Source organism: Eleutherodactylus coqui, chromosome 6 (genome assembly GCF_035609145.1).
Source record: "Eleutherodactylus coqui strain aEleCoq1 chromosome 6, aEleCoq1.hap1, whole genome shotgun sequence".
Lineage (NCBI taxonomy): Eukaryota > Metazoa > Chordata > Amphibia > Anura > Eleutherodactylidae > Eleutherodactylus > Eleutherodactylus coqui.
Genome location: NC_089842.1, coordinates 78038615 through 78062308, shown reverse-complemented (window position 1 = coordinate 78062308; position 23694 = coordinate 78038615). Strand labels below are relative to the sequence as shown.

The 23694-nt window shown below is 46.2% G+C and overlaps 1 protein-coding gene across 10 annotated transcripts in view; it reads right to left on the bottom strand.

The window, feature by feature from the left end:
- LOC136632264 (protein CEPU-1-like) overlaps positions 1 to 23382 on the bottom strand; it is a 659300-nt gene extending 635918 nt beyond the window's left edge. For 7 of the 10 annotated variants that reach the window (XM_066607021.1, XM_066607025.1, XM_066607022.1 and 4 more), the window contains exon 1: positions 23232 to 23381. In XM_066607021.1, coding sequence (XP_066463118.1) covers positions 23232 to 23316 — 85 coding nt within the window. In that variant the 5' untranslated portion in view covers positions 23317 to 23381. Of the gene's footprint in view, positions 1 to 23231 lie in introns of all 10 variants that reach the window. The other 3 variants (XM_066607027.1, XM_066607028.1, XM_066607019.1) reach the window with 2 other exon arrangements.
- Between the last annotated feature and the right edge of the window lie 312 nt (positions 23383 to 23694).

The following is a 23694-nucleotide window of genomic DNA, read 5'->3' as shown; positions in this document are numbered from 1 at the left end:
GTCCACCACCTGGGATCCCCATTGATCAACTGATTGCCGGGCTGCTCTTAGTGTAGACAATCCTGGAAGCAGACAGCGCTGTCAACACTGCAGTGGCTTAGTTTGGTACTACAGGCACAGCTCTCATTGAATTCAACTAGCGTCTGTGCCTGCAATACCAAACTGGGATATTGCAAACAACACAGACAGCGCTACCTGCTTCCAGGGCTGACCGCACATATGCGGGCCCGGGAATTAGCCGATCGACATGGAACCTGAGTGGCAGACCCCCACTGATCAGCTATTGATAATCTAGCCTGAGGATAGGTCACCAATAGTAACCATCCCAGAGAACCCCTTTAAGCTACTTTTACCCCCCTGTTCAGAGCCTCTGTTTATACTATTAATTCCCAGGGGGATTGTTTATTTAAAAATATTGAATCGACAGCTTGATGTTTCTTCTCTTATTTATCTATGTCACGAAAATGCATAAATATGTACCTACCCTCTGGGTTTAATGTTGGAAATTTTTTTTTTAAAAATTCAATAAAAATTGATAAAAAAAATAAATTATTATTTATTATATATATATATATATATATATATATATATATATATATGTATATCAAATCGACTATTACAATATAATAGTGATCATAAGCGGCGTCATCAGGTTACCACCAAGGTCTTGGGTTTCTTGGATAGAATATATCCAGCGCTATAAAGTTCTGCACTACCCTGGATGAACAGCAGGTAGTGCTGCAGCAATCCATGCTATTTAGCGAGTCAATAAAATCTATTCGCAACAGATTCTAAAAAGAGGTGAAAAAAAATCTGAAGTTATCTACAAAAGAAATAATTTTTTCCTACTGACAAACGCACCGTGTCCAATTATATTTCATTTTACAGATCATTTAATAAAATGTATTCGGAGGCTTGTTTTCCTTTAAAGATGATAATATTCCATGTGCAGGGCTATTATCAGGGTGATATATGGAGTGTGATGATGCATGTAATAGACTTGTATGATGCATTTAACAGGGGTGTGAATGAAGCAGAGAATACTCCACATTGTGAGCACTTCATCATCTTCTTCTCCTGCAGGTATCAAGTGACATCACTTGCTGTTACACGAGCGGCTCCATCTGTGTCTATGCAGGAATCCAACCCAGCAAGGACATAGAATATGACAAGCTGAGCTGCCAGGTGATCTGTAGAAGTGTGAAAGTGGCATCAATCTACAGGCGGCCAATAGGATCAATAAAGAGAGGCGTTACAGACAACCAATGGTGATGAAGCTCCATTCAATGATCATCAGCTGAACAACCCGAGAATATTCCATCATCATTCATCATTATCACTATGATCGTGACTCACAGACCCAGAACACATCAGTCATAATGATTTCTACCATGGCTGGACCATGGCATCTGGGCAGGTGAACGTGCGCAGGTACAGATGTAGTAATTGCTAACATGACTGACACATTGTGATAACTTGATGTACAGCACTGCAGTTAATAACACGTTAAATGTCAAGTCAGTGTTTGCCACATCTGTATAACGAGGCTACGATGTCTGGTATAAATTTTTATTGGATTGCTGCAGGGTCTCACTGAGGTTTTATGATGCGATGACTGGAGGGCTTCACTCTTTTCCCAGGGGGTTGCCATGTTTAAAATTCTATCAATGGCTCCATACAGACTCCAGCAGCAGAATGACACTTTTTAGTAATAGCAAAGGCTACAAAGTCTTCAGCTTGTTGCTAAGGAGCCATCGGCAGAATTCTAAGTGTCATGCAGGAAATCGAAGGCAAAGTTTCCCTTTAAAAGGGAAAGTATCGCTTATATATATATTTTTTTTACTGATTAAAACCAGATAGTGATGCATTTTCCATTTTTCGAATCGGTTTTTGATTCCGGCTTTGTTGGCTTTTATTCTATTGTCGGTATATGACAGTGGCGGCTGCCCTCTTACCCGAGCTGTAGTTAGTTAACAGCATTTAGAGATGGGCAGTGTCGTGGCCATTCACACTAATGACAGGAGCTGGCCCATTGATGTTTATGGGAGAGTGCTGTGTGCGTTGTCAGGACTCGGGGTCCGGGAAACTGGAGATCCCTGAAAATACCCGCAACCCCTGTCCCTTCCTACTTGCCCCCCTGAGCTAAGCCCCAGGGCGACAACTGGGCGACGGTCCCTACACTCACTAAGGAAGGGGGACACGGGGACTAACGAACAGACAGACACTGGAACAAACAACAGCAAGGAGAGTCAGACAATCCGGGTCAGCAACAAGAGGGTACGCAGTACAAGAGGGTCAGGCAAAGGCAACGTCAGGTCCAAAGGCAGAGGGTCAGTAACAGGAGTCAGGAGTCAGAATTATGCAGTACGCTGGTGTAGCAGGAAGTCCAAAACTAACACTGGCACTGGTCAGAAGACACCAGCAGGTTTAAATGCTGTCAGAGCTCCCGCCCCAGCAGCTGATTGGGGCGGGAAGCCTGACAGCAGCTGAGTGCACCCAGCAGCACTGGGGAACCCGCCCCCGGCCCTCCAGGAGGCAGGACAGGAGACACACGTCTGGTTGCCCGGATACCTAGGACGCGACGCGGGGCAACACCCACCGCGTCCCTAGCAACCCGGCGGCGAGGCGGGGCCCGGCGGCCAGGGGAGGTGACGAGAACCGGGGCTCCCCTGCGCCGCACAGCGGCCGCACGTGTGACCGGACCGACGGTGCGGGCACGACGGACCCGCGAACCGCCAATCCTTACATGCGTGCTCTGTGACCTGCGCAGAGGTCATTGTGCAGGGAGGAGGTGAGCTGTAATTATCACCTTTTGATGCGATTCTGTTATCTTTATATATAAAAATTAATTTGTCTGTTCTTTATACACGGCCAAATGACTAGACTAATCTCTCCCCAAATTACCATATAGTTAAATCAGGCACTTCTGAAGGTTCTAGACTGGATTTTAGCTTTTCTAGGACCTACCGTTCGACATATTCATTAAAAAAAAAAAAAAACACAGAAAATTTGAAATATTAAAGGCATTGTCCAATTACTGAACAACCTAGCTTCAATAGGACCCCTTATATTAAAAAATTATGGTTAACTATACTTATTTCTTCAGGATCCAGATAGAAACCCGCTGTGGTCCCAGTGATTGTTGTGACAGATGTAGTCACAGGAAATCAGGTGACCATACAGCCAATGAGAGGCTACAGCATCATGTTCCTGAACACTAAGTGAGCGCCGATGCCAGGAAAACGAGCCCCAATGCCAGGAAAACGAGCCCCGATGATGCAGTTTCTCATTAGCTGCAGCAGTTCCCTGAGGTCCTGTGATATCATCTGTCACAGAAATCACTGGGACCACAGTGGGGCTGCAGTGCTGGATTCCAGGGGCCGTGGATGAGTTAGTATAGTTCACTTTATTTTCCTACAGGGCGTCCTATTTACGCAGGGTTGTCCTGTAACTGGACAATCCCTTTGATCAAAATCTCTTTAGAGTGCCACTGGCAGGATATCAGGACTGTACTTTATTATGTTTATTATACTGGCTTCCTATCGGTAGCAAACAAAAAGTTTTTAACCACACAGACAAACATACAATTACACAAAATAGACCCATGAGAAGACGAGTAATTCTAGTAGTCTATGGCCCCCTGTCCACGGGCAAGGCGGAATATCGCTAGCGATATTCCGCCGCCCGGGAGCAGGGGAGAGAACTGTCCGTTCTCTGTGGTTAGCCTATCTGACAGACAAGCTCACCGCGGAGAATCGTAGCATAGCGCGATTTGAGTCTTGCGGGCAGAGAATCGCTATGATTCTGTGCTTGTGGACAGGAGGCTGCGCTTTTCATAGGAACGCTATAGAAAACATGCACTGCGTTACCCGCGGCCGGATTATCACCGTGGGTAACGCAGTGCACAATCGCCCGTGGACAGGAGCCCCGTATCTTTCATTTTATCATGCAAGTATGAATAATCGTTCAGTGTAAACGCTGCCAGTGACTGAATGGTAATTCATTTGCTTATCGTTCAACATTCATATAGCAGGCATAAAGGTCAAACAATGATCAGCCTGTGTAAACAGACAGTCGTTCATCTACGAACGACTGCCCGTTCACTGTGAATAGGGGAGTGGCCGGAAGAAATCTCCAGCCGGCTCTGCCTCCATTCACTGAGTGATCATCACTCTTGTATAAAAGTGCAGAAGCAATAATCAATGGGACAACTGTCAGGTGCTTCAGCAACCGTCAATCATCCATTGTAAAAGAACTCATAATACGTTAGCTGCTGAAAAGTTTTCTCTGCAAAACAGGAAGTGTCAGGCTATAATTAGGCTTGGTTGCCATAGTGAAAACTTCAGGATGTACATTTATTTTTCAATATACGCTGCATTTAGAAAATCTTCAGGTTCTCTCTTTTCCACATTTGCTATGTTGCGACCTTGTGCAAATTTAAAGAAAAAGTCAAATTTCCCACACATTGTCATTATGGGATATTGAATGCTGACTAACGTAGAACCAGAAAGTTAGAAATCTTTGTAAATTTTATAAAAAAGAAAAAAAACAAAAACTAAGATTTTGCACTGATATAAGTATTCAGACCCTTTGCTAGGCCAATTGAAATTTAGCTGTGTGAGCCTCCCACTTCTCTTGATCATCTTTGAGATGTTTCAACACCTTTATGGAAGACACACCCAAGTCTAAATAAAAGCTCACAGCTCACAATGCATATCAGAGCAATGCATACCAAAACTAAGGGCCCTTTTAGATGGGACGACTGTCGGGCAAACAATGCCCAACACTCGTCCCTGCACATACTAGCTCCCGTGCACCTACACGGGAGCTAGTATAGTTAGCTCTCAGCGGGGAGGCTGCGGGAGATTTCTCTCCTCTCGTTCCCCCGCCCCTCTCCATTGACATAACACAGCGGCCGCTCAGTACTGAACGGCTGCTATTTACACTGAACGATGAGTTCATTATCCATAGTTTATACTGCATTAACGATGGACGATGAGCTGATTGCTCATCGTTCAAGGAAAATAGCGGGCGTTTAGTAATGAACAGCAGCTGTGTTATGTCAATGGAGAAGGGCAGGGGAGTGAGAGGAGAGAAATCTCCTCCAGCTGCCCCGCCCGCCTGCTCGCCGCTCTGTGGGCGACCCAGCACTAGTAGATGCCAAGAAACTTAATAGCATATTATAAAAACAGTAACAAAATATTTAACTGTAACATTTAAAACTAGCCCGCAGTGATCCCCCCTCCCCCCTCCAACCCTGCAACCACCTCCCCTCCTAATTTTATCATATAATCTTAAAGGTTCCCAGTTGATTCAGGTCTTCCTGACTGTAGTACCAGGTTGTGTTAGTGAATTGGGGCATACACTCCTTGATTTCGCTAGGGCTAAGAAATGTTCCTATTAATTCCCTCCACTTTATAAAACATTTTCAGACAGAAAGGGACTTCAAACTGGGCAAAGGGTTTACCTTCCAATAAGACAATGACACTGAGCACACAGCCAGGATACAACATGAGTGGCTTAGGGACAGCTCTGTGAATGTGCTTGAGTGGCCCAGCCATAGCCCTGACTTGAACCCAACAGAACATCTCTGGAGAGACCTAAAAATGGTTGTCTATAGTTGGCCCCCATCTAACCTGACAGAGCTTGAGAGGATCTGCAGAGAAGAATGGCAGAAAATCCCCAAATCCAGGTGTGCATCATATCCAAGAAGACTGGAGGCTGTAAATGCTGCCAAAGGTGCTTCAACTAAGTACTGAGTACAGGGTGGGAATACTTAGGTCAATGCAAAATGTTAGTTTTTCATTTTAAAAAAACTTACAAACGATTTATAAGATTCTGTTTTCACTTTGTCATTATTGGGTATTGAGTGCGGAATGAAGGGGAAAAACTTTTTTTTTTAATTTGCACAAGGCCATGACATAACAACATGTATAAAAGTAAAAGGGTCTGAAGCATTTCCAATTGCATTATAGATTAGGACCTTGAAAATTATTTTTTTTTTCCCCAAAAAATACGTTTACATAAAACTTGATTCATAGAAACAAATGATTTTCTGACGACACATTCCCTTTAAGGGCCTATTCACATCTTGTCATCAGGGGTTCGGTGAGGCTTTATGTTAAAAATCCCAAACACTGAACCCATCTCTACCGTTTACGAAATCTGCTGAAAAAGAAAACAATAGGTCTTTGTTTTAGCAGGTTTCCGTTCATCTCCGGCATTTTGTGCTGGAAGGAACAACATAGTGGACAACGTTATCCTAAAACCTAAAGCACGACGAAACCCCTGGAAGGAATCAATGAGCTGTTAAGACGAAGTCTCTTTAAGGCCGCTTTCACATGGCCAAGAAAATTGCACAAGATTTGTGAGTTGCGAGTCGCACAAATATGAACCCCATTCTTTGGGGTCATGTACATGAGCGATTCTTTTCCTGCATTGTGATGCAGGAAAAAAAGAAAAAAAAAATCCTGTCATGTCCAATCTTTGGGTGTTAATTCACATTGCATTGCCCATTGCTTTCAATGGGGCCCGCGAAGAATTGCACGACTTGCGAGGTGCATGCGAGTGCAATGCCAGGTTTCCCATCGCACCACTTTGGGGAAGTAGCGGCAGAGGATCGCTACTTCTTCGAAGTGATGCAAGGCGTTTTTGACACAAAACTGCCTCATATTCAAAGACATCACACGTTTCATGACCCAATATCGCACTTGTCCGTGTGAAATTAGCCCAAGTCTCATAAAGACATTTGAACTTCTGACACAACTCTGCTCTCTATAAAAAGGTATCTTACAGTCCAAATAAGACCAACTCAGCTCTACCTCTGCATATGAGACTGTCAACCTTTTGTCAGAGGAGGGGGAGCTGAGCTTACCGAGTGCAGAGGAGAGAGAGCAGAGAGACAGTTTCTGCTCCGCACATGATGCTCACCATCTCTGTTGAAAACGGGGACAGAGCTAATGCAAAGAAGTGAATGATGGATGAACTAAGCATGCTGGACCAGAGCGAAGAACTACTGGAGGACGTGTCCAGGTATACAGAAAGAGTAGGGATTGGATGTATAAGGGGTGAGAGTGAGAAGTCAGGACTTGTGCATTTTCAAAAAAAAAAAAATGGGCGTATTTGTAAAGATTAATGATTTTAGATATAGAGAACATTGAGCCACCAATGTGATCACATGATTAATCTCCCAGAGGAGCATGAATGGCCTTATAAGTCCCCTCACTCAATCACCTTCTAGGAGCTCTCCTTAAGGAGAAAAGATAGCGTTTCTGATCAACATCACAAGCCTCTCACTAGCCAAGCCAGAAACCTACTGCACACTGATGAGGGACAAACACCCCCAGAAACAGCTGTCTGTGTATGGATTCTGGCTTGGCTTTCAATTTCCAGTCATTGTAACAAGGCTTGTATAAAGAGTCTAACATTGACTTGCAGGAATGCTGCCTTCCAATAGGTGGCACTGCACAGGTATTGTTCCATCTCCCCTATTTGCAAGTGATTCATGATCCGCTACCAACCTGCTGCGAAGCAACATATAAGACCTTGTATGAGCACAGTCGGTGATTTATTCTTTGTAAGTCCCTGATATTTCAGAAAATTGAGAAAAAAGTGAAATATCTGCAAGTAGAGGACTTTTAAATGTTTGCAGCACAGACCCCTCCTACACAAACAGTAAAGTTTTGCTAGCAGAGGGGCAGAATACCGTAAATCAATGTTTAACTAAAAAAAAAAAAACGTAGGAAGATGTCCTTTTAAAAGAGATAATTGTGGCATCAGTGGTCCCTGTCACCACAGTGATTATATGCAGTGCTTGAGTTACAAGTCTAACAAAACCTATCCTAGAGAATGAAACGATGTGAAGCCTCCGTCATGGTGTATGTGCGAATCCTGTCCTAGAATAGTCTACAATGTACATTTCATACTATGGAAGGTTTCCACCTAAGTCATTCGCCACCCGAAACAATCAAGACATCATTTGCTCAAATAAGCTCTCTAACACACGGAGCGTGTAGGAAACCGCTTGTGAAAATAAAGGGAGATTTCCAAGAAGAAAACTTGAAAAAGAATAAGATTTGTAAACCCCGACATGCAATTAGATGCTGTAATTTAGCTGATGACGAGAACCTTTCACATAAACGTCCTCCCTGCTTTTAGGCACGTCACTTTCTAAAATTCGCTCACCTCGCTCATCAAACAACCATTAGGAAGCTTTCAGAAGAAAAATAGGGTCTGTAGGAGGCGAGTGACTCCCTCCTAACAGCATTTCAATTAGTCACTGCACACAGACTGGTCTTTAATACGGTTCAAATGGCTAAAACAGCGGCCCGATTCCTACGCAAACTAAACTGCTGCTTTAAGAAAGACGCCACCGGTGATAATTGTAGGAAAAAAAATACCCAGCAGGACGGCCAAATAATTAGTTCTTTCCAATTCTTAATATAAACATCTTTCTACAGACTCAATGCCCTCCTTTTCCATGCAATTAGCAGCTCATCATTTCTAGAGTAACCTTGCTTTTGTAGTCAGCAGGTCGGATATATTGCCTAAAAGGGTCTCCAAGCGTGGGTCGGATAAGGACAGTTCCCGTACCGTGTTGGTGGATACATATTATATAGCGTGTGATGGAACAAAGCAGCCAGGGCCACGATATACAGGACCGAAGATTAAGTGCTGGACTATTTGCTGATCTATGAACCGCGCGGATGGCAGATACATCTTCTCTCCTCTTTTTCCCTGACATTTGTATCTTCTCTTTTTCGCTCCTAACTGTCTGTTTTCACCTCGGCTGAACACAAAGCAAAACACAATAATAACAGTGGCGTGAAAAGCGCAGTCCGAGGCTGGAGCCGCCGCTTACCGGCAAAGAACAAGCTGTCCGAAAAAAGAAAAGCTCAAGTGATGGAAACAGCTCGGAGACAATGGCTTGTTTGGTTATTCCATTCTGTTCAGTCCTGGACGTGTCTGATGTGTAGAAGTCTTAGAGAGCAGATTAAATATTTCAGCGGAGCAAGGTCCAGAGCCGGAGCAGATACAGCATAGAATCCTAATGAAGCCAATACTAGACATGTTATAGGCCTGAAGCCTCGGGAGGAAAACGTACGATTACAACCATACACAGCCAGGCTTATGGAGATGACCAAGCAAGAGGTAACTTTCGGAAATCCAGTGGTTCGCCATTGTGTAACTAAGTTATTAAAGGTCATCTGCAGAACCTATGCCATCTATAGCTTCTCCCTACCATCCTACATGCCCATCACGAGGATACTACATTCATTATTATAATAAGACAAGATAGCAATGCTGAAATAAAGTGTCAGAATCTTCAAAAATCACATCTGGATGTGGGTTTGCAACAGTCTGGTAGGCTGATAATCTTAAGTGGACAACAAGAGAAAACGAAGGGACCCATGGCTGATAATGTACTGCTTAACCCTTTCCAATCCACTGTCTGACGTCTTCCTATATTCTGATTGAAGCTTGTACAGATTCAATGTCAGAAGACGTCCAACGGGGTATTCTTACCGTCTATTGCCAGCCACTCGGCTGTCGCAGCCTCTCTGGCGCACACACACTGGCTTTGGCCAGCAGATGGCACCGTTGTATAACAGCAAAAAGAGAAAGCCTTTTAGGAAACCCGGAATCCAAAATTGGATTGGAAAGGGTTGAAGGAAACCTGTCATTGGGTTTATACTCCCCGAAACACAAGCAGCAAGAACCTGGGACAGGTATGTCCTATACCCCATGTATGTGTTAGCCTGAAACGTTGCGGCATTTCAGAATAAACATGCTCTGACTTTTGAATCGGAACGGAGCTCCAAGTCAAAGAGTCGGGAAGCACCGGCCTTTACTTGCCCGCAGTATGTTGACCAATTGCTCTCCCCCTATGCATATGTAGGGGCAATGCACATACCTGTCCTGGGTTCGTGCTGGCCATGATTCGGGAAGCATGAAGCTGGTGACAAGTGCCCTTTAACATGCAGTGAATAGTATGTATTTAAATGCATCTACAGATTTTACATGGAGAGTCAACCTATAAAAGCGGATATTTCGGGTTTCTCACCACCCCAAAAAAGGAAGGAGTTTTTTTTAAATTCCTGCTTTCCCACGGAATCTGCAGCCCGTCTGCAAATGAATTGCAGACGGGCCGCGGATAGGACGGCTTCCATTGAAGTCAATGGAAGCCATCCACGCGGGATCTGCACTGAAACAGAGCATGCTGCAAATTAGCTTTCCGGACGCCCGTGTTTCCCTGTAGGAGGCTTGATTTGGGGGTGCCCCCCGCAGATTACGCAAATCAAGCCCACCTGTGGACATTGGGCCTTACAGGTCCAAAAATGTGCAAACTGCATTAAAAGCCCCTCTGGTACAGCTGTGAAAGGCAGTTGGATAAATATTGATGAGTTCTGCTTGGCAGCAAATACACTCATACGTCCGCTTAAATTCACTCAACTTTTCCCAGACCAGAAAGGTGGCAGATTGTCACTTACTTCGTGTGTCAATCTACCGGCATCATTTCATCCCAGCCCCCACCCCTTTCCAGTGACTGCAATTACAGCTTCAAGAGAACTTAACCAAACCCTTGGAAAGTTACCTAGATTTGTGCATTGATTACTAATACAAATGTGGACTGATTATTATCTCAGTCCCCATTCTAGTCACAGACAATCTGACTAAACTAATAACACACAAACAGTTGTACTGCTCATGTCTTATTGAGCACATTGAATAAAACATCCCCAGTGCAGGAAGAAAAAGTTAACCTTTGAATTTAATAACATGTACAGTAGATCCCCCCTTAGCAGCAATCACTTCTAACAAATGTTTCCTGTAGCTGCAAAAAAATTTGCACGATGCTGAGGAAGGCTTTTGGACCATTCCGCTGTGTTTTGGTTCATCAATATTTCTGGGATGCCTTGCAAGAACAGCTCTTTTCAAGTTGTGCAACAGCATCTTAAGAGGCTTGAGGTCAGGATTATGACTTTGAAAAAGATTTGTGTTTTGAAATGGCAAACATTCTTTAGTGGGTTTAATTAATGCCCAGCCGGTGACCCCAGCGTACCTGTCTGGCGTCTCTTCTCTGTGTTGCGGATGTGCCGGCCTGTGATCCGGCACACATGTGCAGTACAGAGGACGCTGCACCATCACTATGGCGATGACGTGGCTCCTGCGGCCATTCTGCAATGATTGCAGAATGGCCCTGGGACGAACAGCTTCCATTGACTTCAATGGAAGACGTCAGTGTGTAGCCTGTACAAAATCGCGGCATGCTGCGATTTCTTCTCTGCGAGCGGAAAATTGCAATCCATGTACGCTCATAGGCAGGAAATTGCGTTATTACATTGCATGCTATGGGGCTGGATTTGCTGCAGAGTCCGGAGGCGGAATCCCACTCCGTACACCGCAATGCAAATCCGTCCATGGACAGGAGCCCTTACACTGATGGACCACTTTATTGAGACACCGGCTCTTTCCTAATTGGAGTTTCCCTCTATGGAAATTAGACACGTAACTCCAGAGTGCAGAATAAAATCACGTGAACAAGTTTTCGTGTGAATGTACATTAAGAATGGGAAGTTCGAATGATTTGAGCAGCTTCAAAGGCCTAGTCATCAGAACTAGAATAGTGGTGGCCAATATTTCAAAAACGGACAACCTTGTGGGATTTTCTCATGCAACACTGTGGAGAATATACCAAGAATGATGTGATTCAGAAAAAAAATCCAACTAAGAGGATCCTGTGGATGTAAACAAGTTGTCAATGAAAGGGGTCAGAGGAGGAAGTCAAGAATTGTCCTAACAGGAGATGTCAAGAAAAGTGCAGCTGTATATAATGCTGGGGTCTAATTAATGTATCTGAGCACAAAATTTGTTGTGCCTTACCACGGATGGGCTATACCAGCAGAAAACCAATTTGAGTACCATTGCTGTCTAGAGATAGTAAAAACATGGCCACTACCAGCAACAAACGTGGATGTAATTTCAGTATCCAGGAAAAGCCTATTTGCTTAGTCTATAATTCAGCTGCTAAACTAAAAACCCTCTTTTTACACACACAACGATTATCGCTCAAAAGCCATCTTTTGAGCGATAATCGTTGCATGTAAATGTGCGCCCATCGGGCACTTACCATGCACTTTTCGACAATCGCTGAGTTCAACTCCGCTTAAAATCCATCAGGACTGGTAAGACGGACCGCACCCAGAGTTCACAGCAGATGGCTCTGATTACATTCTTTCAGCAGCTGTCCTGCTGGAGAAAAATGGTGATGTATTTAGAGAACAGACCACCTGCTGTTCTCTAAATACATGCAAATTAAGTTAGCTAGCTTCTAATGGGCTGATTAACCTATTATTACCTATGAAAATGATCACTCAAAACTGTTCGTTTCTGATGAATTTTGAGCGATCATCTGTGTGTGTAAATGGACCTTTGGTTCAACTAGTTTGATCTGCCAAAATCGGAGGAACCGAGATCACGGGCTAAACTGTGTTGCTGCAACGTTTTTCTACTTGATCTTAGGTCAACTCTAGTTGATCCCAGATCAAAGCTTTGGCGCAAGCTAAACATAAAAGTCAAGATTGCAGTGACCAAAAGAGCACAAAAGTTGGATCACTGCGCAGTGGAAAAACAGCACTTGGTCAGATGAATGCAGATTTCTGTTGCATCGTGCTGATATGAGGTCAGAATTTGGTGCAATTAGCATGAATCGATGAATCCTTATGAACTGTCAACGATTCAGGCTGGTAGAGATAGATTAATGGTGGGCGGAATGTTTTCTTGGCACTACTGGGTCCTCTGATATGTGTGGATGAAAGCCATGATGAATTGTTGCAGATCTGAAGGCCAAATGAGGTCCAATGCTCCATTAGATGGGGCCAGGACAGAGTTTTGTAGTAATCAATACAGAAATCCTAGTAATTCACTTTAGTTTTTCTTACATGTACAGTGGTGATTGAAAGTTTGTGAACCCTTCAGTAATTTAGGTAAATATTAAGCTGTCCATACAATTTAGATGACCATAGAATTCTGGACCGTTCCTATGCTTGCTGATAACCTTCTAGAGAAGAACTTTGTTTGGGCTTTTTATTCCCTATGCTGCACTTAACTATATTCTACAAAAGCTATTACATACACTGTTGATATGTTAGATGCTATGTTAAGTGATGGTGGTGTTCCATTGCTGATGTTTTATGTGTGCACGATCTATGGTCACATGACCCTTCTGTGCAGGTCCTCAAAGCTGTGGAGTGATTAATGCAGGACTTTGATGCCTAAAGCTGTGTGCCCCATGTGAAAATACAGATGTGTGGGTACACTGGGCTCTGAAGTTTCACTAGGCATGAACATGACAGAATAAAAAAGCAATGCCCTTGGTGCCAAATGCTATTGGGTATTTTCCGTTGGGTGATAGTGTACCTCTGTTTGTGGGCTAGAGAGTTGGGCCACAGTTACTAAGAGGGTCTGAGCTACTAAGACAGCAGAAATATAGGGAGTGCTGCCTGAAAGATTAATTGAGGCCGTAAGCTATGAAGGACTGCTGCAGAGGGCCATAGCAAGTATAGAGTATGGACGCCTGCAGTTGAGGACTGATAGAAAAGCGTATGAAGATATGGGTCTCCCCACAAGTGGGCTTCAGGAGAGTTGCTAAAAGACTGATCCACCGATCTGTTGCAGCAGGGTCAGGATGCCACAGTACCTACAGCTATTGAATCACTGTATATAGTTTGTATTAAGAGACTGTTCCTGTCTGCTGTAATCTTCAAGCCTTGCTTCTCTATAAAGAGAAGATGGTTTGTATTCCGTCGAAGCCTTATCTTTGGTGAAACTCAGTAAAGAACTGTTTGTTGCATTACAAGTGAGACGTGTGTGCGCCTTTCATTATGTCCGCTTCTCCCGCTCCTTTTCACATGCAGCGTGCATGTATTCTGAATGGGAAGAGGGGAGTAAGGTGAAGCCAGACTCCTCTGCACTGGCTTATCTCCCCAAGTACAGAAGTATTGGCCACAGTCCCTTTAGCGGAATTCAAGTCCATAATTCACATGGATATTACGTCTTGCAGAGTACATATACAGCACACAGTTCATCTTGACAGCCCTTTTGCCATTTCCACCACTTACTTCTTGGTGCCTTTTGCACTGTTCCCTATTTGCACGAGGAGGACTCAAGTTTATTGTTCAGTCTCAACTGCTTCGGCCAACTGAAGACCCTTACCCGCCTTCCTGTACTTACAGCACATGTTCTTTTAGCCAGTTTCTACTAGGCTTTTGTTCATTAGTCAGTTCCCAATCAATACTCGCCTATTCCTCCCCAGGCAGTCTTCTTACCGCGGCTTCTCCTTGCTGATCATCTTCAGTTCCCCACATCATCTTCTTGTTATGATGCATCCATTCTCTGCATTCTCCTTCCGGCAGGTCAGTATAGGTTACGTCACTAGTGATTTAACGTTCACTGCCTAGGAAGGAATGCTGAGCTATTACCGAGACTGTGCATGCACGCTGTCTCGCCGCAAGAGTTCATATACCATTGCAGCCAGACAGCATGCATGCGCAGTCCCTGCCACAGCTCGGTAATCCCTGCCAGGCTGTGAGCACTACGTCACTAGTGACATAGCGTACACTGACTTAAGGGAGACTGCCGAGAACAAATGCTTCATCAATGGAAGACGAAGACCCGGCCAGCTGGAGGTGACGTGACCCGGGGGTACTGCAGGAGCCAGGAGAAAACTGGTGAAGAGATTGACTGGGGAGGAATAGGCAAGTATGGAATTTTGGTTTTCTAATGACAAAACCCCTTGAAGCTCTGGCTAGTTGCTATGGGCAACAAGGACGGTTGTACTATTAGGGTACGTTTACATTAGCAGAATTGGTGCAAATTCTCTGCAGTGGCAGAAAAACGTGGACTTTGACGAGGATTTTGCAACCTAATTCATGTGGGAAATTCCGTAGTGATTTGCGCCATGTGAATATAGCCTAAGACTCTTCTCGTAAATCTGCCTAACACGGCAATAACAGTCCAGTACAGAAGTAACCGACATTACATCTCAATCATCAAAAAACACTTAAAAAAAAGACTTTGCCGTTTCCATATTTGCTGGCGGTGCAGTCAGGCGACTGAGGTTTGGGAGATGACAGGTACAATTAGGATGATTTTTCAGTCTAGTGTATTTTTCAGGCCTGATATCGCGCTCGCTCGTGTGACATTAGCCTCACATCTACATGTTCCATTCTTGTGCAAAACTCGCCCACCAAAAAAAAAAAAATTGAACATGCTGCAAGTTTGCTGTCACGCAGCATCTCTGCCATACAAAAATTACGCATGTGAGAACGAACCCATTGAATTCAATGGCTTTGCTGCGTTTTACAGGCGCGAGTTCCACATGCGCAAAAACAAGTTTGTCTGTTTAAGCCCTTAGATTCATATCCTGAGAAGAGAACCTTGTGTCAGAGGAGAGGAGACCTCAGTCGGAAGGGTTATCTACTCCGACCCCACAAATCACATCGCACTACCGCACTGTGTAGCGGTCTTTGTACGTCCTGATTGGAGGGCGGTGTTACAACTCCATCCTGTTGTAAAGAATACAAACGGATTGCCGTTACCCTGACAACACACATATCAGAGGAGACGTCATATAAGATGACAGTGCTATACTAGCATGTTATCTCAGGACTCACTTAGGGAGCTTGTATAAGGAACAATCATCGCTCAAAAAAGCGGTTAAACAAGCGAAAGTGTTTGTTCTAAACGTGCGCCAAAGACTGGATGAACTAGAACCATTCGCTTTTTGCTCGTCGTTCATTTTCGGCAAGCATCAAAATCATTGTTGGCCTGTTCATTTATCGTTCGGTTTAAACTGCGCTCATTCAGTCGCTCTCATTCACTTATAGAGCGGATACGGAAGACTGAAGGATTCTAAACGAGCCAACGATGTATCTGCCAGCGAGCTAGCCATGACATTGTTCACTCGTTTAAACGATAAATCGGCTCGTCTAGGACCGGGCTCACACGAACGATCCGGATTGCGCATGCGGGTTCCCACAGCGGAATCTAGCTGTGACCGCGGCCAGTGACCTCGCACACCGGCTTTTTCTGTACTGCAAATGACTGCGGACGCTCGCCGTTGGTCATGTGCAGTACAGATTTTTCAATGGAGGCCATCTGCGCAGACTCTACAGCAAAATAGAGCATACTGCGGTTTTTCCTCTGCCCGTGAAAAATCGCAATTCGTTTGCTGCGGATCCTCCAGGCGGACTCCGACCATGGATTCCCCAATGATATTCGTTCGTGTGAGACTGGCCTAAAAGTCAATACCCATCCAACCCCCGGAAACTGTGCAGTAGTATATACAGCACCGCACTCCGATGGCCGCATTGCGGTTGCATTTTAGAGTCCATATCATGGCCTCAGGTCCCGGCCCGACTGTGTAACGTAATGGCCCAAGCTAACAACATCATCGGGATCTATGATGCTGTAAATTTGGTTTATTAGACCGGCAGTTGCACCAGGACTTGCGGCTATAATGCGCACGCTAAGATTACGGATGTCTGAATGAGGCCTCTGGCTGCAGAATGCCAACCTTACAAGCTCTTGTGAATGCCTCCTGCAAGGAGGAAGGTCAGCTTATTAGCAGATTAGCAAGGAAGTGACCTAACCACAGAGGCCATGGAGACGGCTGAGAGGAGATGCATTCACATTTGATTACTGCAGTATTAATTGGATAGTCTGTTCTATACCGACAAGCTCCTGGGATAGGTGTATATACAGCAGTTCCCTGTATGCAGCCCGTGTATACTGAGAGGACTTGACAGAACTTAACGGGGTTGTGCCAAGATACGTATAAAAGTCTGATCAGTGGGGGTCTCACTGCTGGGACCCCCAGACCGTCCAGTGTCCCCTTCTCCTCCCTGCACCCCCTGTAGTGAGGAGATTGAATGGCGCGGTGGTCTTGCATGCGCAGTGCAGCTCCATTCATCTTCAATGGGACTGCTGGAGATAGAAATCGCTGTCCACACCCTTGACTATCAACCCCTATCAATGAATGTAGAGGCGCGACAAAAACCGCTCCATTCAATCTCCATGTCACTGCGGGGCATACAGTGAGCAGAAGAGGAAGTACAGGACCCCGGTTCTTAGGATCAATGGGGGTCTCAACAGTGAGACCCCCATGAACTCATTTTTATGACCTATCCTTCAAATAGGTGATGAAAGTCAATCTTGGCACAATCCATTGAAACATACGGAAAGATTTATTAGGATTGGAATTTCAGACGCCTGTCTTAATATCATTTCTGCCAATGTGCCTAATATACGAAGAGGCGTACGCTACTTCATATATTGGGGGCCGAGGCAGTTAAGAGTTGGAGAAGATTTCTGGTATAATTTAGGTCAGTTTCTGGCAAAAAATTATACACAAATATGTTGGTCTGGGTGACCACGCCCCTTCTCAACAAACCACGCCCATTTTGGGAAAGTGCTGCAGAGTGGTGTACTGCTCAAAAAATTGTTGCAAAAGCAAGTCTTATGTCAAATTGCGTAACTTTTTTTCTACTCAAAAAAAGTTTGATAGATCTCCCTTGTAAAGTCTATATTCAAGTTGGGAGCCGCCTGCGCTCAGTCATCATACTGACCCTTTATTGAAGCTACATGCCCACTCTAGGGCTTCCTTCAGACATTTTTAGGCCTTTTTTTTTTTTTATTTACATGTTTTGTTTTCCTTTTTGGCATTTTTTCCCCTGAAAAGTAAAGCCTATGGGAAAAAACACCAGACCTGATGCGGCGCCTATTTTGAAAAAACGCCAAGAAAAGCAGAAAGAGTGAGAAAAATCACCACTAAAGACAATGCAAAGTTTTGGGGCTTTTCATGTTTCTATTGACCCTCAGCAGACATCTGGGTGCGCTGTTCTTTGCCACAGAAAAACCCAACTGCTTCAAAACTGACAAAAACATGGCATTTTTGACAAAAAAACACAACATGTTACACCAGCGTAAGGTCGTATTTAGACGGCCATATGGGAATTGTGTCCGAGAATCTTGAGCGCAACGCACTTTGGATGCCCATCTGCCTGCTGTCTGATCTGCAGGGACGTTGGCCATTCCATATCTTATTCTCGCCCATTACAAGGGTGAGAATGGGGCATGCAGAAATGTTTTCCCACGTACCATCTGTCTGTGTGAAAAAGCGCTCAAGGGTACAGCGTCATAGGCTTTAATGGGTCCGTGCGCTGTCCGTGAAATACACGGACTAAAAACGCGTCCCTCCGAATAGCAATCAACAAGAAAAACATCATCCGCAAGAACGTGATTAACCATCAATGTGCCGGTCTCTCTGGATGTCCAGAAGTCCCAGCAAGATGGCACCTTGGGATAATTAATAATTCTTGTACTTTCCGCCCAGTAAATCTATCGTAAGCAGAAAGCAATTGTAAGAGATGCTATTTATGTCAATATAACATTAATTCTTCCCCACTGCTGGCACAGCTGCCGCCTGCATTCATTCTCTCCAGTCACTTAGTGTCATCTGCAAATGGCCAGCCTTTGTGTCACTGGGCTGTTTAACCCCTCTTGTACCAGGGTAGCCCTTTGGCTTGTAGTGCTGCTCTAGCAAATAACCTGCAGGTTAATGTCCTTTACAGATAGTGACCTACGAACCGGCCCCCAAGGGCGAACATCAGCTGCGCGCAGCGATGAATCGTGTCCATAAATTACTGTTCGCTCTTTTATGGTGACAGCTCAGTCAGTATATATTCACCTAATGTACTTTACATGATATATCGGACAGATCGCATATTTCTACTTCAGACTTGGAAACGCTGCTCTTCTGACAGTCAGCACTTTATCCTTTACCAATAAAGTCATTTTATGAACAATTTTAATGGGGAAAACATTGCCGTTGGGGTTGATTGATAGACGCGATACAGGTTTGCTAAAAGAGCATTTCCAATTAAAACTTTCACTTCATCTGGCGTCTCGCAGCCTTTATTCCTCACATCACGGTTCTGTCTTCACCAACATGACAACACGGCAGAAGTCAGTGAATCTCAGCACACGGACCTCCTTAAATCCTCTGCGCCCCTGGGAGAACCCTTCTACTCTCATCTGTGGACACAAGGGCAGCACCCTCCTCTTCTGTAATACTCCGGGCTAGGACTAATGAAAAACTCCCACGGTCACTAAAGCTCTGCCATTACTGGCTATAGGAGACAGCGAGGATTGACAGATTACTATAGAGTTAGGGCAAGTTGACATGGGGAGGGTTTAACATTCTGCAGCAGATCCGCAGATGGAAGGCTGCATCAAAACCTCATTTTGACACTTTTTTTTAACACAGATTTGGGCACAAAGTTTACCCCCTTGAAGAAGAAGTTGATTCCGCAGTATATCTGGTCCAAGGATTGACATGCTACGGATTTAAATGCCACACCACATGTCAGTTCTTGCACGGGTTTTGTGCAGATTTTGAAAATCTCATCCACTTAGTGTAAATGCCGTGAAGACAATTTACAGCGAATCTGCCCCATGTGAACGTGCCCTTAGGGGGCATTCACGATTTTCCTGTGCAAGGTCTTTCTAATTGTGATATGGGGGAAACTCACAAGAGAAAATAACTCATTGATTTCAATAGGATACTTTGCACAAGCAATTTTTTGTTTGCACCAATACTAAAAAAAAACCAAAAAAAAAACCACTGCATATCCCATTTTGGGGCAATTCCGTAATTATCGACCATTATGCCCTTAATAAAGAAAAAAATGGCATCTTATTGAAGTTTAGTGGAACAACATGAGCCAGGAAAATATTGGGTTTGCAAGTGCGATATTGGTCCGCGTTTCTCGCACCATTGAAGACTGCAATATGGACGGAACCCAATAACAAGTGATGTAAAGAGCTGCGTAATATGCATGCGCTATATTAATAAAGGTGATTAAGTGCAATAGAAAATGCCTCAAGAGGTCAGACCCCTGCAGCCGATATCTAGGTGCATTTGTCAGGAAGCTCCTTGGATTTCTCCAGTTTTCACTTATTGAAAGTCACATTGTACCCGCATCACACATTCCAATCAACACGGGGATAGTGTGATACTATAAAAGCATCAATAATATTGCCCTGTAGCTGCATCCATCCCTGAGCCACTCTGCATGTAGCCAGTCCCTGAAGACCCTGGCAATGTGACTAGCAGCTATGTCCTAGCCTTAGATGACCTGCTTCTTCTTTTCAGGCAGGCCATTGCCTCTAAATATTCAGGCAGTAGCTGTCCAGATCAGGATACCGCTAAATTATAGCACAGTCCCTCCACATCCCATCCAGCATGAGCCAGGGACAGCATACTCAAAACTGGCGGGCTTCCCAAATATCCGATCTGTTCTCTGGTGCAGTTTGTACAGTAAAACTGAGCACAGGATGGCTCTCGCAACTTTGTGTGCAAGTTATATTATAGTTATACAGATAGTGTAATATGGACCCCGTTTATAGTCAAGTGTGACATATCACAGCCCCCTACATACAGTCCAGCGACAGATGTTGAAGCTCCTCATATACAGTCCCGCAAGAGATCTCAGACCCTCCTGTATAGGTCCAGCGTGAAATATCAGAGCCCCTTGTATACAGTCCAGAATGAGATATCAGAGCCCCTTGTATACAGTCCAGAATGAGATCTCAGAGCCCTTGTATACAGTCCAGTGAGAGATATCAGAGCTCCCTGCACATCCTGTATATAGTCCAGTGAAATATCAGAGCCCCAATATACAGTCCATCATTAGAGCCCTCTATATACAGACAAATGTTAGATGTCAGAGACCCCCATGTGCGAACCAGGATGAGATGTCAGACCCCCCTATATATGATCCAGTATGAGATGTCAGAGCCCCCCCATATATGGTCCAGCATAGGATGTCAGACCCCCTCACATTCCAGTGTGAGCTGGCAGAGCCCCCCCCCCCCTCCCGTATACAGTCCAGTGTGAGCTGACAGAGCCCCCCCCTGTATACAGTCCAGTGTGAGCTGGCTATGCCCCCCCCTTGTATACAGTCCAGTGTGAGCTGGCAGTGCCCCCCCCCTGTATACAGTCCAGTGGGAGCTGGCAGTGCCCCCCCCTGTATACAGTCCAGTGGGAGCTGGCAGTGCCCCCCCCCCCCCGTATACAGTCCAGTGGGAGCTGGCAGTGCCCCCCCCCCCCCCGTATACAGTCCAGTGGGAGCTGGCAGTGCCCCCCTAATATACAGTCCAGTGTGAGCTGGCAGTGCCCCCCCATTATATACAGTCCAGTGTGAGCTGGCAGTGCCCCCCCCTATATACAGTCCAGTGTGAGCTGGCAGTGCCCCCCCCCATATACAGTCCAGTGTGAGCTGGCAGTGCCCCCCCCTGTATACAGTCCAGTGTGAGCTGGCAAAGCCCCCCTGTATACAGTCCAGTGTGAGCTGGCAAAGCCCCCCTGTATACAGTCCAGTGTGAGCTGGCAAAGCCCCCCTGTATACAGTCCAGTGTGAGCTGGCAAAGCCCCCCTGTATACAGTCCAGTGTGAGCTGGCAAAGCCCCCCTGTATACAGTCCAGAGTGAGCTGGCAGAGCCCCCCTGTATACAGTCCAGTGTGAGCTGGCAGAGCCCCCCTGTATACAGTCCAGTGTGAGCTGGCAGAGCCCCCCTGTATACAGTCCAGTGTGAGCTGCCAGAGCCCCCTTGTATAAAGTCCAGTGTGAGCTGGCAGTGGCCCCCCTATATACAGTCCAGTGTGAGCTGGCAGTGCCCCCCCCCCCCCTATATACAGTCCAGTGTGAGCTGGGAGTTCCCCCCCCCCCCCATATACAGTCCAGTGTGAGCTGGCAGTGCCCCCCCTATATACAGTCCAGTGTGAGCTGGCAGTGCCCCCCCCCCCCCTATATACAGTCCAGTGTGAGCTGGCAGCCCCCCCCCCCTATATACAGTCCAGTGTGAGCTGGCAAAGCCCCCCCTGTATACAGTCCAGTGTGAGCTGGCAAAGCCCCCCATGTATACACTCCAGTTTGAGCTGGCAAAGCCCCCCTGTATACACTCCAGTTTGAGCTGGCAAAGCCCCCCTGTATACACTCCAGTGTGAGCTGGCAGAGCCCCCCTGTATACACTCCAGTGTGAGCTGGCAGAGCCCCCCTGTATACAGTCCAGTGTGAGCTGGCAGAGCCCCCCTGTATACAGTCCAGTGTGAGCTGGCAGAGCCCCCCTGTATACAGTCCAGTGTGAGCTGGCAGAGCCCCCCTGTATACAGTCCAGTGTGAGCTGGCAGAGCCCCCCTGTATACAGTCCAGTGTGAGCTGGCAGAGCCCCCCTGTATACAGTCCAGTGTGAGCTGGCAGAGCCCCCTACACAACAAGAAGCATCCTGTATCCCTGGCAGACATCACATATGCAGGTAAATAGATGCTGTTACATAAGCCACCACAGTGTGCGAGATCACAACTCCCAACACCTGCCTGTGTAATCTGACTGCCAGGGCCAATGAGCGGACATGCCCGTCTGCCAGGCAATCAGTGCCGCACACATCCCCGAGAACCACATGCAGTAGTCCCCAGACCTGCAGCCCCCCAGCACACCGGGCATGAGGATGGCACCTGCTCCTTGGAGAGACGGGCTGCACATGTGCCCAGCTCTAGCTAGAAACGCAATAACAACACACGGGGTGTGGGGGGCACCAGAACACATGGGTGAGGGGGGTCCTATGTACCCACCACCTCTGCCCCTCACAGCACACTGCCAGCGTCATATCAGTGACACAATCAATGGCAACTTGCAGGCTGAGGGGGCAGGAGACACCAACAAGCTGTGGGCACCCAGATGCCCCCCAGCACCACGCATCACCTCCTGCAGCCCCCCACACTGGTACACGGCTGTACATCCATGCAGGGTACACCACACATGTCTCACACACGTAGGCAGCACATTACACGGGAAGCCACAGGTTTATTCCCAGATGCCGCACTAATCTTGGGCACACATGGGTGAGTTTCTGGGTGCAGCACAGAGGGAGGGGGCACAGCCGGGCATAGGGGTACTCACTGCTTACAGCCAGTGGGGCGAGAAATGGAATTAGGAGGTGATCTACATAAGTGGGCGCGCAGGGTAACCCCCACTATATAGGGGCTTATTCACACACAGACCGCAGCCTCTGCAGTGGGGTCCCCCGCGCTATCATGTGTTAACCCCGTCACTCCCCCCACTGGGATCGGGACATGTCGAGACAGACGAGGATGTGCAGATGTTCCCTACCTTGTAGGAAGCACAGCGCAGTCATCCCACTCAGCAGGAACCAGGGGACGGAGCGCAGCATCCTCGCCCGCAGTATCTCCATCATCCGGCGGCAGCTCAAGATTCAGGGGGTTCAGGGGTCCAGTAATCCGGAGCAGCTGCAGCAAGAGCGCAGACTGGATACAAACAGCGCACCGCAAAGCCAGACCGCCCCTCGACACGCCCCGCGCCTTCTGATTGGCTGCTGCTTACCCGTTATTGACAGCTCCTGCCTGCTCACACTCGCATCACAGAGTCAGGACTGTCCACCACTGAGGCCAAGTCTGCCTCTCCTTGGTGAGCCCGATCATTTGGCTCTACATGTAATGCTAGTGCTGCTGTCTCTGCAGGCAGGACTGCTGACCCCTGTGCACACTGCCACTACTGCATGCCGTGCGGAGCTGCAGCTACAGAGCTCTGGAGGCTTCAGCTCATGGAGGGTCCA